This window comes from Lissotriton helveticus, chromosome 1_1, assembly GCF_964261635.1.
Source record: "Lissotriton helveticus chromosome 1_1, aLisHel1.1, whole genome shotgun sequence".
NCBI lineage: Eukaryota > Metazoa > Chordata > Amphibia > Caudata > Salamandridae > Lissotriton > Lissotriton helveticus.
This window is the reverse complement of record NC_136057.1, coordinates 1,402,007,186-1,402,024,558: the sequence shown is the minus strand read 5'-3', so window position 1 is coordinate 1,402,024,558 and position 17,373 is coordinate 1,402,007,186. Positions and strand designations below refer to the sequence as shown.

General features: G+C 44.1%; 1 protein-coding gene across 34 annotated transcripts in view; it reads left to right on the top strand.

Annotated features, from left to right (window-relative positions):
- NFIX (nuclear factor I X) overlaps positions 1 to 17,373 on the top strand; it is a 5,476,577-nt gene that overhangs the window by 5,204,287 nt on the left and 254,917 nt on the right. For 32 of the 34 annotated variants that reach the window (XM_078684524.1, XM_078684487.1, XM_078684527.1 and 29 more), the window contains one exon: positions 5,416 to 5,537. In XM_078684524.1, the coding sequence (XP_078540650.1) occupies positions 5,416 to 5,475 (60 nt within the window). In that variant the 3' untranslated portion in view covers positions 5,476 to 5,537. Of the gene's footprint in view, positions 1 to 5,415; positions 5,538 to 17,373 lie in introns of those variants that run through there. The other 2 variants (XM_078684572.1, XM_078684557.1) reach the window with 1 other exon arrangement.

The following is a 17,373-nucleotide window of genomic DNA, read 5'->3' as shown; positions in this document are numbered from 1 at the left end:
TCTTCTGCATAGTAGTCATCAGCATAGTACTGAGCTGTCCTACCAGACGCATTATTCTGCTGATCAAACCTATTCATTGAATTTTGCGGTGGAAAGGAACCTGCGTTCTGGGGAAAATTTCCACGTCCTCTACCTCTAGGCGCTTGTTGAACACCTCGACCTCTTGCACCAGAAACACCATTCATACGTCGTAACAAGATAGGACATCTATACTTGAAATGACCCTCTTCTTTACAATATGAACACTGATTGGGACCTACAGGAACACGTGGTTGAGAAAAATCGTCTCTTTGCGAGTTTCTCTGATACTGTTGAGGTTGCTGATAGTTATTCTGACCACCACGTGGCGGATACGCTTGCTGTAACAGAACCTTCGTTTTTAACTCTTTAGTTTTCTTCTCTGCTCTATCTTTCTCATCTTTATCTCGATTTTCATAATACTGTGCAGGGGCCAATATCTGTGCCGAAGAGGAGACGGCCCAAGAACTTTCTGAGTCTTTTAATTTCTTACACAGCTCGGGAAGCAAATTATGCACAAATTTGTCAACAAACAACCGTTGACCACCTTCTGTACTCATATCTTGACCACTGTGGTCGACAAACGTTTCTTCAAACCTGATGAAGAAATCAGACACCGTTTCATCTTTCTTCTGCTTACACGCAGACAATTTATCCCAATTCACACGCATCGCAGGCATTAAAGTTTTCATGTAATTAATGATCCTACCAGGGAGGTCTGCTACTAAAGGCTCGGGTTTAGCACCACCAACTTGTCGGCCATCTGCAGCAGTAATATTAGCCCATGAGTCACCTAACTCTTGATCATGATCTGCATGACGAATCTTTCCCCATAGAGGCTGCGGAACAACATTCCCAAACAACATGTCTATATCGGCTAAATTCATGATGCATGAACCTGCAGTCTGTGACAACTCCTTGTAATACCCTGCAGGATTCTTACGGGGATCAGGCAATGTCTGTTTAAGGGCCAAAACTTCAGCGCGCTTCCATGGAACATGTACCCAAACACGCTGAAAATGTGCTGGAACAGCATCAACCTGATTAGCTAGATCAGCTGCAACGGCGTCCTTCCATACCGGAGGCACTTCTCTCATGGGATATTGTCTTACCTTCTTTTTAACAGAGGAATCAAACAATGAACGAGAAACGCCTTCACTCCTGAAGGATAACAATGTCGCAACCGCTTTTTCAACATCTGAACCCACAATCGTGCCTTTTGAAAACTCGAACCATACACGACTCAACTCGGGCGGATTAGGCTCCAAATCTTTTTCCTCTAAATCCTCACACAGAAAAACACACATTTTCTCAAAAACGTATCTCTGTTTCGGTGCTTCCCACTGATGGAAGACATCCATGACAGATTCTAGGTCATAACCCGTTGAGTCAGTAACCCATTTTCGTGCCAAATAATTCAACGTTTCCTTCTCTTTAGAATCAGGTAGTTGACTACGCAACTGTGTACGCTCTGAGGTAGGGGTCGTACTCGTTGCCCCAAAGAAGGGATATAGAAGGCTAGTGACCGTGCTAGTCACTCTTTGTCGAACAGAGGGAGAATTCGATGAAAAGACAAGTGGGAAAGCAGGGTGAGGCGAGGCAGATGCAGAGGCAGTGTCAGAAGGAATACCAGGAGTGGGAGTCGATATAGTAGTTAAAGTTGTAGGAAGTAAAGGCAAAGCAGACGTCAAAGCCGATGGCCCTTGAGGAGGTTGCACCGGAGGAATAGGAACCAACTGGAGAACAGCTGGTGGCTGTGGAGGAACAGGAGGCACAACAACCAGAGGCTGCGCAGCTAAAGGTTGCGGAGGTGCCGTAGCATTTTGCGCATAGGGGTGTGGCGAACTCAATAAATGTGACATTAGGGGATCTTTTTCAAGTTCTTTTGCTGCATCTTGCGGAAGAGGCGGCAAAACTGGATAGAATCTATCGATTACCATTTTACGTTGCCTGTGCAACTGCTCACTCATCTGTTCCTCTTCGTCATCTTTAAACTGCATGGCAGCTTGTATTATCGAGATACCCTTTTCTCTCTTATTTTTCTTCTCTAATTTAATTTCTTTCTGTTTGGCTTCCTTACGCCATAGGCGGAAAGAGTCAAACATTGCCGGCCGGGCTTTCTTCTTGAAAAGTTTGACCTCAAGGTTATCTAGTATTTCCGTGTCAAAGCTACCATATTGGGGCCATTTTAAAACACCATCTTTTCTGGTGTATCGGATCCACACTTCATTATATGTGATGGGGCCTACGCCATGTTTCACATACAATTCATAAGTCGGAGTTCCAATCGGAGGAACCGGACACGAGTCCTCCAATCGGGAATCCCTATTATTACAACCAAGACAAAACAAATGTCCAAGTCTGCTAAGACCAGGCATCTTCGCTCTCAAGTCTAGCTTCAAACTTCAAAGGATTATCGAATACGATATTCTCGTGAATACACGAGTCCTTCGGCTTTGGTACTTGCAAGTTCCAAATCAAAGATCCCGAAGGGATATCCAAACTATGAACTAACTAAGGACTGGGAGACGCTCCACTTATACTTAACTGAGGTATCGATGACGTCACCAGAAGACTCGTCTATCGTTTCGCTCTACCAAACGTCAAGGGTCCAAAGCAGGGCGATAGTCAGGGCAGCAGTCCTTCGTAGCCGTCGGGAAGCGGGGAACCTCTCAGCAAAGACTTTCGGACCACGTCGACATGCAGGGGTCGATGAAGTGGCGGCCTTCCTCCAGAATTTTCACACGAAGCTCCTCACGAACCTCTGGCTTGGACCGGTACCGCTGATATCGTCCCACATTGGGCGCCAACTGAAGTACTGGGTTTTTTAGAACCGGTACCGAACCGGTAACCCAGCGGTGCCAGGGACAACACCCTAAGACTTTGGGTTCTTCCTGCTCAGACTACAGAAACACAGAGTCTTCTAGGTGAAGTCAAATATCGAGTTTATTGGCTGCAACCAAGTAACAGGCGTCCTAGAAGTACAACACGGTGTATATTCTCAGGAGACTGCTCAATCTTACAAAGCCAGCCTTCTCTTTTTATACAAAATATTACGCTTTAGGCAAACATTCTTTACATGTCGGTTGATCATTCACATGTTTTCACTACAAAGGAAAAGCAGAGTCATGATGACAAGCCCATATTTCAGTTTGTCCAGCCCACAATAAATTATCCGGCAAGGCCCAGTTTTCTCATCAGATATCGACGGACCCTCAATAAAATCGGGCACCTCCTCATCGTAAAGCAAGTCATAAAGTAGGAAACAGGGACAGGTGTGTGCAAGATTAGGCATGGTTTGTGTGCGATGAAAGGTTTATGGCATGTTGTGCCTTGATACTATCTTGTTCGGCCACTGGGAGAGGAACTGACCGAACAGGTTTGGCCTTGGGCAGTGGAGTCAGCTTGCCCAGGTCACAGGGAAGTCAGCAAAGGTGTACGTGTCCTTCAGAAGCGTGTTTGTCCTTAGTCATTGGCCTATGTGAGGGCAACTCACAAAATGGCTGCCGTACACAAAATGGAAGCCGAGGGTTTAGGACAAAAACTATGATTTCAGGATGAAATCGTCACTCGAACATAGCGAAAATGCTTGTACATAGACTACTAGCCATTCTCGGTCTTCTGATATCAAATTCGTCATGCTACGATGATGTTTATAACACGGGTCCAGAATTTTCAGTACCACAGAAGAGGGGCGCCAAATTGTGTTTTGCCCAGGACACGATGTGAGCGCAGGCCAGCTCTGGTTCCAAGTACTGAATTAGGGGAATAGCCTGAAAAATGAAATACCCCAACTTTAAACCATACCTGAAAAGGCAAAGAGCGAGCAAAAGAGGCAAACAAGCCCAGTGGACTTGGGAGTTGCCCCCTCTAAGAGGATTCCGAAACCAACGTGGCCCTATGGTGCATTTTACACCTAATTTCTCAAATAATTTTTCTAAACAATGGCTTTCTAGGAAGGTCACTCTTGAAATAAACAGATTTATAAAGGGCTGGCTAATGAGGCTCGCCTTTCTCAAAGATTATGAAGAGGTCATGCCATTCATAGAAAATTCTGCACAAAATGGCTTTAAAAGCTCTAGGCCTTCCAAGCAGTACTGAAATAGCATTTATGTGAATTTCCAGGCTTTGCCACCTCAGAGATATTGGGAATGGACCTCAATCTATGTTATCTTCTTTCCATTTTGCTTTCCTTCTTCCATATCTAGTTTTAAAATATGTTTCTCCGTTTCAATCTTATTTTCCTTCATTTTTTAATTCCTTCTTTGTTTCTTTCTTTCCTTCTTTCTTTTTCTACGTCCTTTTTCTGTTGCTCATTCCATCTTTTTTCTTTCCTTTTGTCTTTTTTCATGTTTTTCGTTCTCTCAATTTTTTTTGTCTTCTCCAGCTTCCCTTCCTTTTTTGTTTCATCTTTCTTTCAGTAGTCTTTCTTTTTTTCCTTACTTCTTTCTTTCTTTCTTTCCATCCATCCATCCTTCACTTATTGCTCATTCTTACCATCATTCTTCCAGTCTTTCTCCATCTATTCATCAATCCACCTAGGCATCCATCCTTATCTCCAGCCTTTAATCTTGCTTTTGCTTCTTTGCTTCCATCCTTCCTTTCATTAATCCCTCTGTCTGTCCATCCAGTCTTCTATCTTTAACTCCTTCCATCCATCCATCAATGAACCCATCCATCCATAATCCACCGATCCTTCTCTCCATGCGTCCACTTATCCTTCTCCCAAGTTCCCCTGCCTACTCTACCATGCTCTCTTTTTCCATTCATATCCCCACCCCATATCTCATTCATGCACCAATTTAAATTGGTATTTATGAACTTCTTTTTGGAGACCAGTGCCTCAGATGAAAGTCAAAGATCCATAAAGATCCATTTAAATGTTTTGTGACACAAAGAACTGTCTAGTGGCACCTACTCCCCCTCAAGCTGCTAAAGTGGTACCTCATGAGGACTGAATCAGGTACGAAGAAGGGCCAGTTATGAAGGATTGTTCTTTGAGTATTTTTTATTCCAGATTTAGGGCCTGATTTACCTCTTGTTGGACGGGGTTTCTCTGTCACAACCGTGACAGATATCCCGTCCACCGAAATAGGAATCCCATAGGATATAATGGGGTTTATATTTCGGCAGGTGGGATATCCGTCACCGTTGTGATGGAGTAACCCATCCACCAAGATCTAAATCAGGCCCTTACTCTTGAAGTACCAATGAAACCTGCTTACTCATAGAAACAACAATTGTGAAGCATCCTAGTCTGGAGGAGCAGAAAAAACAATTCGATATAGACATAACTTTTTTTGTTTTATTTGATCTGAATGATTTGTAGCGCCGTGCTTTTTTGCAAGCTGTTTGAGTGAACCATCATGTACTTAATTGTCTTTTTCTTATATTCAGCGTAGGGCACTTACCAGTGTTGATTTCCAAGGCAACGATCTTCAAAAAGTAACGTGTTGATCAAGGAAGAGAAAGCGAGAATGCAAGCCCAAATTTCAGTAAAGTAATGTTGACAACACCGGGTAGGAAGATGACTAAAGTTTCTTTCCAAAACGTGTGCCCCTTGTATGCTGAACAAATGTCATGAGGTTGGTTCTCAAACGATTTCTGATACAACTCTGTGTCCTGGGAGTGGGACTGGAATACGTTTTGTCTCATGCGTGTGAATTTGTGAAGCATTCCGCAACAGCAGCTAATTTCAAAGCTGAGTGTAAGAAATAACCTACATCGATTAGAAAGGGGTCAGATTTTGAATCGTGGTTAAACTTCTGCCTGTGGAGTTAATGCAAACTTACTACAGATGTGTTTTCTCATCTAAATTTAGGAACATTCAGTGAGGTATCTTTCATTCCGTGAAATGTAATTTTCTTTGCATTTAAAACACCTATTAACTAGCTGAGTGGTCTAGGCGGTGGGAAGGTTGGTCGGTGGTGTGGAACATGTCAGGCAGATATGAGGTTATTGTATGATGACCTTCTCCATAATGGTACCAACTGTGGAATTCACACAACTCTCCTTTGGGGCAAGTGGGGTTCCCACAACTTTTCTTCCTGTAGCAGGGCTCTGGGAAACCTGCCTGACCTGCTGTAATGAAGTTAAATGAATGTGCAAGCCAATGTGCATCAGACCTCTCCAGCAGCCTTCACAATCCCATGAGAACATGTGCATAGGCAAGAGACATGAAATAAGGTACTCAGTATAGTAACTTTTCTCCTGCATACCCTTAGCATCCTTACCTTTAGGCTTGAGTGATGTCCTAGCAAGAAGGCTGCAATAAAGATACATTTGCCCAAGCACAAAGTAGACTAGAAAAGGGAACATCCAGATGACCGACCTCTGATGCTCGACTCTGGCACCAGAACTAGATGAAGAACTGCTCGGACAAGGGTAGGGCTGGTGTATGGCGTCTGCAGGAAGAAGACTAAGGAATACTACTATAAAAGTCATTATCTTGAATACATGCTACAGCATTGCTTCATACAAACTAACACCTACTGGGAAGTCACTATTGGATAGGGAGGCCACAGGTCAGAGTCTTGACTTCACCCAAAACAGTGCCCAGAGCTGGCCTAGCCCATGCCACCGGTGCAGGCAGAGTGGCACTGGCTGGATTCAGTTCTAGATATTGTCAGGCATGGAGTGGGATCCTGAGCTGGCAACCCATTGTGCTGACAACTGGACTGAAAATGACTCTCTCAAGTATTCAGGGTGGGCTGTATTAAGCCAAAGTTGATTTGCACAGATCCACCTAGGGACGAAAAAAAATTAAAGGCAGGAGAAAAACCTTTTTCATGAGGGCAGGGGGAAAAAACAATAATGAGGATTGAGCAACACATCTGGCTTGTAACAGAAGGCAATACGTTAGCTATAAATTCTAAAGGGTAAGAGCCTTGTCCATAACAGATGGCCCACCCACTCAGGCAGGAACACTGTATCGCTGAACCCTTACTCTGTGCACTTCTGGAGGCAGGCCGTATATACCAGGATGTAGGAGATGGAATGGCTGAAGCTGTCAACAATTCTGATGGATGAATATTTCACTGCCGAAGGAGTTAAACTTTATTATAGCCTGATAGCCCTCTCTTGAAGGGCTATACCGGTTGTTAAAAACCCGGAACCCGAGTTATAGACCTGAGCCGTAGGTGAGGGCCTAGAACCAGGGTGAGGGCCTTTAACAACAGGTATAGCCAGAGGCAGGAGGCTATACGGATATTAGAACATTCCACCCACTGAGGGTAGAATGTTCTATATTAAAAAGGGAGATACAGAAAACATTGGAATGTTGACGCTCCGGGCTTATACCTGCCATTATAAGATCAATGACGCTAAGAACATTCCAATGTTCTAATAAACAATATATAATAACAGTGTATAGTCCACAATTAGTTGAAGTTCATTTTGCATCTTATAATAGAAAAGGTCAGGAACGGTGTAGGATTGCCTGAAGCAGTCCAGGCAGTTTGTCCCTTGTGTAGCCCTGCACATTATGGACACTAGCTGCGCTGATGGCTGTCTGAGCCTGTGACGTCTAAAGGAATTTGAGGGCCCTGGGCCAAATGTATTTTGGGGTCCCCTGTTGGGAACAGCTTTGAATTTATGATTCAATTTCAGCTCTTTCATGCCCTCTTTGGCCAAGACACTGTCAGTGTACAGGCGCACTAGTTCAAATTCTAAATGTATTGACATCTAATATTCAGAGATAGTGACATGTGTTTACAATATTGCAACTTAGCAGCAGGTCACTAATGTTACTGCAAATAATCTCTGTGACACCTTCCCATTTCTCTAATGTGAGGTCCTATTGTCATCTAAATGAAACTTTTTTTATCTGTTGCATGAAACATATACATATTTCTCTTCAAATTGTCTGTAATAGACTCTCAGACATCACCCACATTAAAATAAATTAAGGAAAATCAGTATTTAAAACAATCTGTCTACAGGGCAAGACTCTCTGCAGAACAGAGCTGGCTCTATCAGGGGACCCTTTGAACGGCTGCGGCCCTGGGCCAGGGCCCTCTTTGCCCATGCCTTAAAACGTCTCTGCTCTGAGCGCGGGTTTACATCGGAGAGCGGGAGGAAGGGGCGAGGCACAAACTCGTTAAATGTTCCACAAAGCTGTAGTGAAGGTAACAAAAAGTAACAGTTATATCATGCATGTTTTGGGAAGCAGTCCTAGGCCACCAGGCGAGTGAATGGCAGAATCCTAGCGCCCGTTATGCAGCTGGCAAACTGGCATTAGTCCTGTAAGGCCCATAGTCAGACTTTTTGTTTACTAAAAACTGTTTCTACAAGTCTCCGATGCAAATTGTTCTTGGCCCAAAAAAATCAGGCCTGGCCTATGGCGTCTTTCATATAAGAGTCAACCGCTTCACAACTGTCTCGCGATCTCCTCCACACCCGAAACCGGTTTTCTCCTTAAACAAGGATTCCAATTGAACTCTGTTCACCAAACTCACAATCCAGCCTATCAATGTTTGTATTAATTTATATTGTTTTTGACCAATATTTGGCCCTGCAGATATCTATGTGTTAGATTCTTCATGTTTGGTAATCCCAGAGCACGTTACCAGTGTGGACATACACAATCATTCCTTGTGCTACAAGAAACTCAAACGCTTGTCTGGTGCCATGTCAAGGCAGGGCGTGAACTAGAGTTTGTGTGTGTAACTGCCAGAAGTAGAGCTGCCATCAAATGATTTCATACCTTCTGCAAGTACTGGCGTTTTGTTAACAGCAGGCACATTTTATGACCTGCAGTTTCACTTTTTTAAATGTGCTGATGGCTAAACAGCTAGAACACTTTATAGTGCCTCACTCTTTTCCAACTGCCTTAATATGTCCTTAAACTAGTGTGAGGCAAATTAGCTGTGGTCTGGGAGCAGCGCAGAAATCCCCTAAATGGCACAAGCCAGAGTTTGTTGCCAAACTGCGATATTGATATCACTCACAATAAATTGTGGGAGCATTGGAAATGCTCAGAACAGGTCAGATTCAGCTCCAGCCCTACCCCTATGAATCACCCCACCCAGGGCCGGAAGCGCTGGTGACAAATGTTTGTTGGCGCCCCCCAATGATCTCCTGCCCCACGGATTCCCTCACTACCACCCTTTAATAGTGCCCCTCAAGTTTCCATACCTACACCCTCTCACATGCATTTCTTTTGTTTTATAGGGCCACTCATAACAGTGTAGGGTGTCAGAGCACTTTACATCATGTACACAGAGACAATGAATCATAAGTGTGTAAATCAGTGTATAGGAAATGTTACATCAGGCAGAGGACTACATGGTATAGGAGTCAAACGTCATCCCTACTGGTAGGCAGTATAGTTTAAGATTGCTTGGTCTGTAGAAGCACAAACTCCGAATTTTAAACTTCACACCATGGTTGGCTGTTGGCTTTTACTAATAAGAATTGATTAACAATAAGAATGTGAACCATTTTTGCAACATTAGGATAATGAAAGACATGGGGAAACACCATAAGGCTCTAATCTATAACTTGCAGTTTGCATGCAGCTCTTTGATGACAGTTAATAGCTTACTGTTCTATATTAGGATTTAAACTTATAAGCTGCAAGTAACAAAAGGATCTCCCTGACAAAAGCAGTTACGTACTGACCTATTTACATTGTATGCACTTTGTGATCTGCATGATACATGTGCTTTGCAACCTCCTGCGATGAGTCAAAACTTCCTCTAGGCAAAACTCTGATCTTTCTGAAAGAAGTCCATCAAACGTCAGAGTTATCTTGACATTTTTTTTGGTTACCTGAAAATTGCTGGAGGCAAGTAATCTGATAGCAAGCGCTTTTAAAATCATATTGTACTTGACAACACAGTGCCCCCCCAAAATAAGCACCTGGAGCAGTGGCACCAATCACACTACCCTAGAGCTGGCCCTGACCCCACGGACAACCTGCAAGCTGCAAATTTTCATTTACTCTTTATTGGACTTTAGACAGAGCACACGCATTAAGAACAATTTCAATTATGTTCATGTATTTTTCCCCGACTCAGATATTTTGTTTGGACCTGATTCCCAGAGGTAAACTATCACATTTCATACAAATGTCCTATTTTTTTGCAATTCACAAACTAGGAGTGTAGTTTTACGTGTAGTATCTTTACAACTGTGGAGTTCTCTGCACCTAAAAAGATAGGACAGTCTCTGCAGTTGTAAAAATGCTACATGAAAAATTACACTGGTAGTTTGTGAATAGCAAAAAAATGGTAAACTTACACCAAAAGTGTACGTTTACATTTGTAGTGAGGTCATTGGATTAACTGCAGACATTGCTAAATTAGCATTCGTTTGTATATGCTTGGCAGCCATTTTGCCGCTTTTGCTTGCTTTACTATATGGCTTTATTCTCGTGTATAGACTGTTGGTACATTTTCGCATGAGACCAGTCTGCCTTTCACACATTTAGCTGTACACTGTGCTCCTAGTCTGCACAGCTTGTTCAAGGTAAAAAAGCAACGTATGCTGTTGATTCACTTTGGTCAGTCCTAAGCCCATAGACACAACAACACAGCACACACAGCTGCACTACTGAAAGTCGGATGCTTTTATTATGGGATAGCATGCATGATAAAGCACTTGGAGAGATTCATTCCAACGAAGAAGAGCTGGGCTTGCCCTGAGATGTGATTCCTTGCATCTAGACTTGGAGGTATGGGGTCCCCTTGACAAAGCCTAGAGGTCTTCTATGCCTATAATAAACTAGCTTATAGCACGGGGAGGGTGGTAAGGTGCTGTAGCCCTGTTTCCACTATCATTATAATATGATATCCCCGTTTGTGCTTTATGGAATTGTAACCATGCTGATTATATTGTTCTTATGCATTTTGGTGCTAGTATTGGCTTGTGTAATGCATTATAGAGCACGTTAGTTAAAATAAACATTTTAAACTATACCCTGTCTCTGTTTACTCACATTGTGGACAAGTTTGAGTGTTTGAACGAAAGAGTGTTCTTCGTCCCACGATTCCTGAGAGGGACGGAGTGACATGTTCTAGGATGTCTAATCATTGGTAGCTTTGCTGTAGTACGGAAAAAGAATGAGACACTATAGCTAGTCGGATTCGGGTTCTGGACACCGAGGTGGGATTTCTGTTACACCACTAGACACCGAGGTCCTGGTTTCCTGCGTATAGTTCTGTGTATGTGCAGAATCCCTGCAAAACATTTGTGAATAAGGGTCAACATATTTACGGCTTCAGCTCAGAACCAATACAAATTGAACCAACTCAAAAGAGCAGTCCTCACATTATCAAAATGGAACTGTCTGCTGAAGTACTGAGTAATAACGGCCCACTGTGCAGAATGTGTTCTGGGGCCCTGTGTCTTCTCACGGATAGTCATTGGCTTAGGGGCACCTGGAGGGTTGGGGGTGGGGAGAGAGCTGTGAGGCCGGAGCTTCAGGGGCCTTTGGTTAGCTCCTGCTTGCTAGTAAGGGATGAAAAGGTGTGTTTCACAGATGAGCCACCTTTCTGCTGCTCTCTCGCTCCAGCTGTATCTTCTGCACTGCTTACGGACTCATGGGGCAGAGACTCAGAGTGTGTGCAATTTAGTACCTGCTGTGACAAGTCTTTACCTCCTCATCCATCTTCCCTGATACAATCCTCATCTGAAAGATATCATCTCCGTCTGGCAGAACCTGTTCCCTAGCTGATTAAAAAATCCTCCCAACATGGCTGCCATTATCAAGCAGTCAGTCGAAAAGGGAGGTACAGTAACATCAGTTCCTAACCTGCACTGCCTGAAGGACCTGGGGGAACAAAAAGTCTGGGACGTTTGGTGCAGAGGTCGCAGGGAGTGAAAGTACTCCAGTGTTACATTGGCGGAGATTTTGAGCCAAGTCCAGTGTGCACTCCAAGAAGTGAAACTATGTCATTCTCAGACTCGCTGGCTTGTGTTCAGACAGTAACCTCAAGGTGTTGGATTCAGCCGGGCAGCTCTCCGAAGAAAAAAACAAATGAATTTATAATCAATCCCACCCTTGGGAGGGAGAGTGGGAAACTAAGACTGTATCAGGAAAGACTTGCACTCTGAGTAATGAACATTACCAGTAAGTAACAGGGGCATTAGGTCAAAGCCTACCAGTGAGCACAAAAAGACTTCTTGTGGCCATTCGGAAAGCTATCCTGGGAATGCATTCCGCCCATTGCTTACCATTGACTTTGCAGTTTGTAACTCACATTTTCCAGCTTTCTCTTTGCTGACTTTATTTGTTTTAGGCTGTCCAGCATGTCTTTGTCGTTCCCGTGGAGCAAACCGTGTTCACCATCGCTCCTTGTATTCTTCCACGAGTCCTCACTTTCTGTGAACAGGCCTTTACATTTTTTTCTTATCTTGTCATACTTGTGCGTTCAAAACAGAAGCCAAATGTCAGGCTCTGTCTTCCAAGGGAGCGTGGTGTTTACTTTTCATTTTCTGACTTCAAAGTGAGAGGATTTGTATCACAATCTTTTAGGGTACTTGGAAAGAAAGGTTTTTTGTCTAGCACGCAACAACATTTAAATGTCTGTAATTGAACTGTGTAAATATTTCAGAATATATCAAAATTATAAATGCACAAATTAAGCACTTTTTCTTGTAATTTGAAAGTGTGGTGAAATCAAATATTTTAATATGATCAAAACAAATCAGTACACTAGGTGATGGTTGCCGTTTCCACACATTATCGTTTGCACACGGTATATAGTTCTGTCAGTAAAACTGCCTGTGCAAATGTAATTGTCATTTCAATTGTAAATGTGTTGTCTGTAATGGCAGTACGCTTCCACATCATGGATACTCCACACTACACCGCTCTATTCTACAACACTCTACTCTACTCTATGCCACTCCACTCTACAAAGCTCTACAACACTGCTCTACTACACAGCACTTCACTCCACCACACTCCATTTCACTCCATGCCACTATATGCCATTTCCCAGTAGGACACTCTACAACACTCTACGACACTCCATCCCACAACACTCCACTCTACAACACTCAATGCCACTTTATTCGACTCTATGCCACTCCACTGGATGACAGTTTACTCCACTCTACGCTATGCCACTTCACTCTACTCCACTCCAATCCACTCTACAGCATTCCAACCTATGTCAATCTGTTAAGAAACAGAGAAAGCCACTTGTCATGACCCTTTCATGCAAGGGAGTAGCCAGAAAAATATACCCACCACTTTCAGTCCTCTCCCTGTTATGGCACTGAGAGAGCACATAAGGGGAATGAGTCCTTTTCAACCTCAGTTCCGAATGAATTTGGCCACCTTTCTTTTCATTTCAGTAACCCACTCATCCATCCGTCTCTCAATCCATACTGCCTTTCATTTTTCTCCCACCAAGCCTCCCTTTCTCCGTCTATCCACAATTCAGGTCTGATTCAACCTTTTTCTCCTCTTTCCATCCTTTTCTTCATCCATTCTTACTTTCATCCATCCATCTATCCCTTCATGCACTCATCTTTCCCTCACACATCCCTCATCCATCTTTCCTACCACATCTCCTTCCAGCTTTCTCTCATCCCTCCATCCTTCATTTCTGTTTTTCATGTCATGCTGTTTTGTTGCCTGTGTCTCCCCACTCAACAGCTCTACCATGCTATTAGCTTGCAGTGGTTTTTATTAGCTTATTTTGGGGAGCAGTGCGGTCAAATTCAAACGAGCATTAAACTGTTTTTTGTAAGGTGTAATGCTACGCACACTCCCCAGTGGCACTCACCCCCGCTGCAGCTGATGAAGAGGGGGTTCCTGATGCCCCTGCTTTCACAAATCATGTGAATGGAGAGTAGTTGCTCGTCGCGGGCCAGGTAGCCTCCGCACTGTAAATACTATTTCCAGCTGGAGGCACTGAGCCAGGTCTGCACCGGTGCCACAAGGCACAGAGCAAGAAAAAGTACTCACGCCATTGTAGGGACCCTCGCGGTTTTGGGGAAAACCTTTCCAAATATGTAGTCTAAAACGTGATGCAAAGCACATGGGAGAATAGCTATATTAGGCTGTTGGGCAGCGGGAAAGAGCACCTAGCGTGAGAGGGCATCTTAATAATTAGGATAAACAAATTTAGGTTCAATCCAAGGTTACATTTTAAATGACAGAGCTCCTCAACTACAGATATTCAAAAGCAGATTGTGAAAATATATGGGCTGGAGAAAACTAGGTCGACGGATTATGCAGTGTGCAGTGTATTGATCAAATAACTGGGTCAGATTATTCTGTTCTGTGGAAAGGGTACTGTAGCTCTGCATCCCACTCGAGGGGAGGGGGCAAATGTATGTTTGTGTTTAAGGGATATTTGTGGAAACTTGTGCACTAATGCAGACTACGCACTCGTGTTCTTCCCAGAGCTGTCGATCTATGGCCTATTTGTGGCTTAGAGTGTAGGTACCACTCTGCCCTTCCTCTCAGTGGGAGGATTCAAGATAGAACACTGCTGTGTTCCTAGTAACTGCAGAGTTTCCCAGATCCATGTTATAAACTGCTCCAGTCCAGGTATTTTTTTTGCATTTTGCGACTTGTAATTATGATTTTATAATGGAATGAAGCAGGACTACAAAGAAAAAACTCAGATTGGAGCATCTAGTTACGCATGGACCTCGGAAAATTGGCAGGACTGGTTCCTCCACCAGGCAAGATGGCGCCTCACAGCTCGCGTATGTGGATGGATTACTGTCTACAATGTAGGATCTCAACCCGTAGTGTACCTACGTTTGAGAGAGGAGTGGCACTCTGCTGTTTGTTTTCTCAGCCAGGGCATTCTATGGCACCTCCCGTGGCACACATGTCGGGCAGGCACACCATTGGCTCTTGGACTTTACGGGTTACAGCTTCAGTTGGGGGACATATAGCTTATGCCTCCATCGTTTATTGGTACTCCGATGATTACATAAAAAGTTAGCAAGTTAGCAGCTTCCTCAGTCTAGAAGGAATGGTGACACCTGGGGGTGTATTACATGCATCACAAGGAGACAGCTGCCTGCCACTTGCAAAGCGCCTGGATACCCTCAAGGGTGATTAGCATGCTATACAAATACACATAACCTATCATAACATAACAAAGTGCCCGTAGGCGTGTTCACACAGTTTCTGCAACCACATGGCACTTTGAACGGCAGATGCGATCCTAAGGGGTTGTTCCCACATTTACATGGGAGTTTGGTCAGAAGGAAATGAGGGAACACTTTGTTTATCTTACTGTGCGGTATTACAGATATGAGTGCAGAGGTGAAGGAACAGTTAGGATGTGCACTTTCTATGCGCCCCTGAGAGGTTGTGCACAGTCAGTCTGCCCTTTGTAGAGGCCTTTTGAAAGGAGGGAATGGGCCTTAGGGACTCCTACCAGGTATCCCCTTGAGGCAACTACAGTCACTCACTGCACCCACATGCAGAGGGATCTCAACCCTTCATGTAATTCAGGCCTGGTTGCCACCTGTAAAGTGAATGGCAGACTAGTGGTGTCAAAGAGCCAGTCTTTCTTCACTAATGTATTGGCCTTTGAATCCAGCGCAAGTTTGCGGCTGTGCTGGTGCAATACATTAACTGTAATACGTTGTACTGACTTGGTCTGTGCCCAGTGCACCCATTTAAACGTGTGCCATAGCGCAGACCTGGCAGTGTGCCCCCTATACATAACACAGGCCCTGTTGTACCACCTCTGAGACATTCGCTGTCTTCTCTTTAGTGAAGAGTAACAATACTAGCACAGACCCAGAGCTATTTTCTGGTACATGGATCATTCAGATCTCCACTGCCATCATTTAGGTGCAAAGAATCATTCTAACAGCTACTGTATTTAGCATCACATGTTGCCAGGTCTGAAATCCAAAAACAAGGACTACTTCCTAAAGATGTGTTGGGAAAATGTGAAATATAAGTGGATGTTAAAACTGCCTAGGTCGATGCACAAAATTAGTTTTATTGGCGTGTTCTCATTGGCAGGATTAAAAAGCAGTGCAGAGAGTAGTATGGATTTACAACTACTCTTCAAAATGGGTCGACATGTTTCAGCCTTATGATCAGGAATCTGTATCAGTGGCTTTCTTCAGGACCAAAATAGAATGTTACTGTTGCTGCTACCAATCTGACGATACTGTCACGATTCGCTCCCTGTGTTCTTGTGTCCACCACCAGGGGGCTGAACTGTGGGACCCTCCAGTGTTCTAATATGCTTCCTGACACTCCCCTGCATGCATATCTTGACTTCCAGCCATTTGGACACTATTTGGGAATTGACATCCATTCCCAATCCATGCCGGGTTTTGTGAAAGCCAGCCTGCTTAGACTTAAAGCCAGCCTACTCATGCCTGAAACTCCATTACCCAGAATTCCCTGCTCACTGCTTTGTCTCCACCCCTGCAGGCCAAGGATGGGTGGAGGAATTCAGCTCACCTGTGGCTGGCTGCTGCTAGCATGCTCACACCTGATGCATATGATTACTGTGAGCCCTTTCAAGCCCCAGCTCCCTTCAGGCAAAGGTTGGTCATTGTAGCTGTTTACCGGTGAGACCAATCGTTGTTTCCAGAGTTCCCTGAGCTTTTGCTATTCTTGTTTCCAGAGCTTTAATTATGCCTTGTTCCTGACCTGCTGCTGTTTTCCCTGTTCCTGAATTAGCACTGCCTGCAGTGCTACCCTGACCCCATGGCCTTAGTATTCCTTGTTCCTGAACTGCAGCAGTTTCCCTACTCCTGAATTAGCACTGCTTGCAGTGCTACCTTGTTTCGTGAGTTCCTGAGCTATAGCTATTCCCTGTACCTGAATTAGCACTGCCTGCAGTGCTACCTTGTTTCCTGAGTTCCTGAGCTATAGTTATTCTTTGTTCCTGGGCTTAGCTATTTCTTGTTCCTGATTTGCACTGTTTGCAGTGCTCTCTTGACTCCTTGTTTCCTGAGCTGTAGCTATGTCCTGTTTCCTTGAACCAGTATTGCCTGCAGTGCTACCTTGACTCCTGAGCTCTAGTAATTTCCCTGTTCCTGAACTCGCACTGCCTGCAGTGCTACCTTGGCTCCTGAAGCTTTGGTAGTTCCCTGTTCCTGAACCAGCACTGTCTGCAGTGCTGCCTTGACTCCTGAGCCTTAGCTCACGTCTTGTTCCTGCCCCAGCACTGCCTTCTATGCTACTTTGTTTTCTTCCCCTTCTGTATAGCCGTTTCCAGTCCCTGCCTTGCTTCCCATTTCCTTGGTTCCAGTTCTAGTTTGCTGCCTTTCTATTCTGCTGTCTACTTCTGTTACCTTGTATGTTTGTTACCTGCTTTCTGCCAAGTGTGCCCTGTCATTTCCTTCCTTTCCTGTTAAGCACTCCTCCTTGCTAGCTCCTTGTCTACTGTGCTTGTGTTTAGTTCT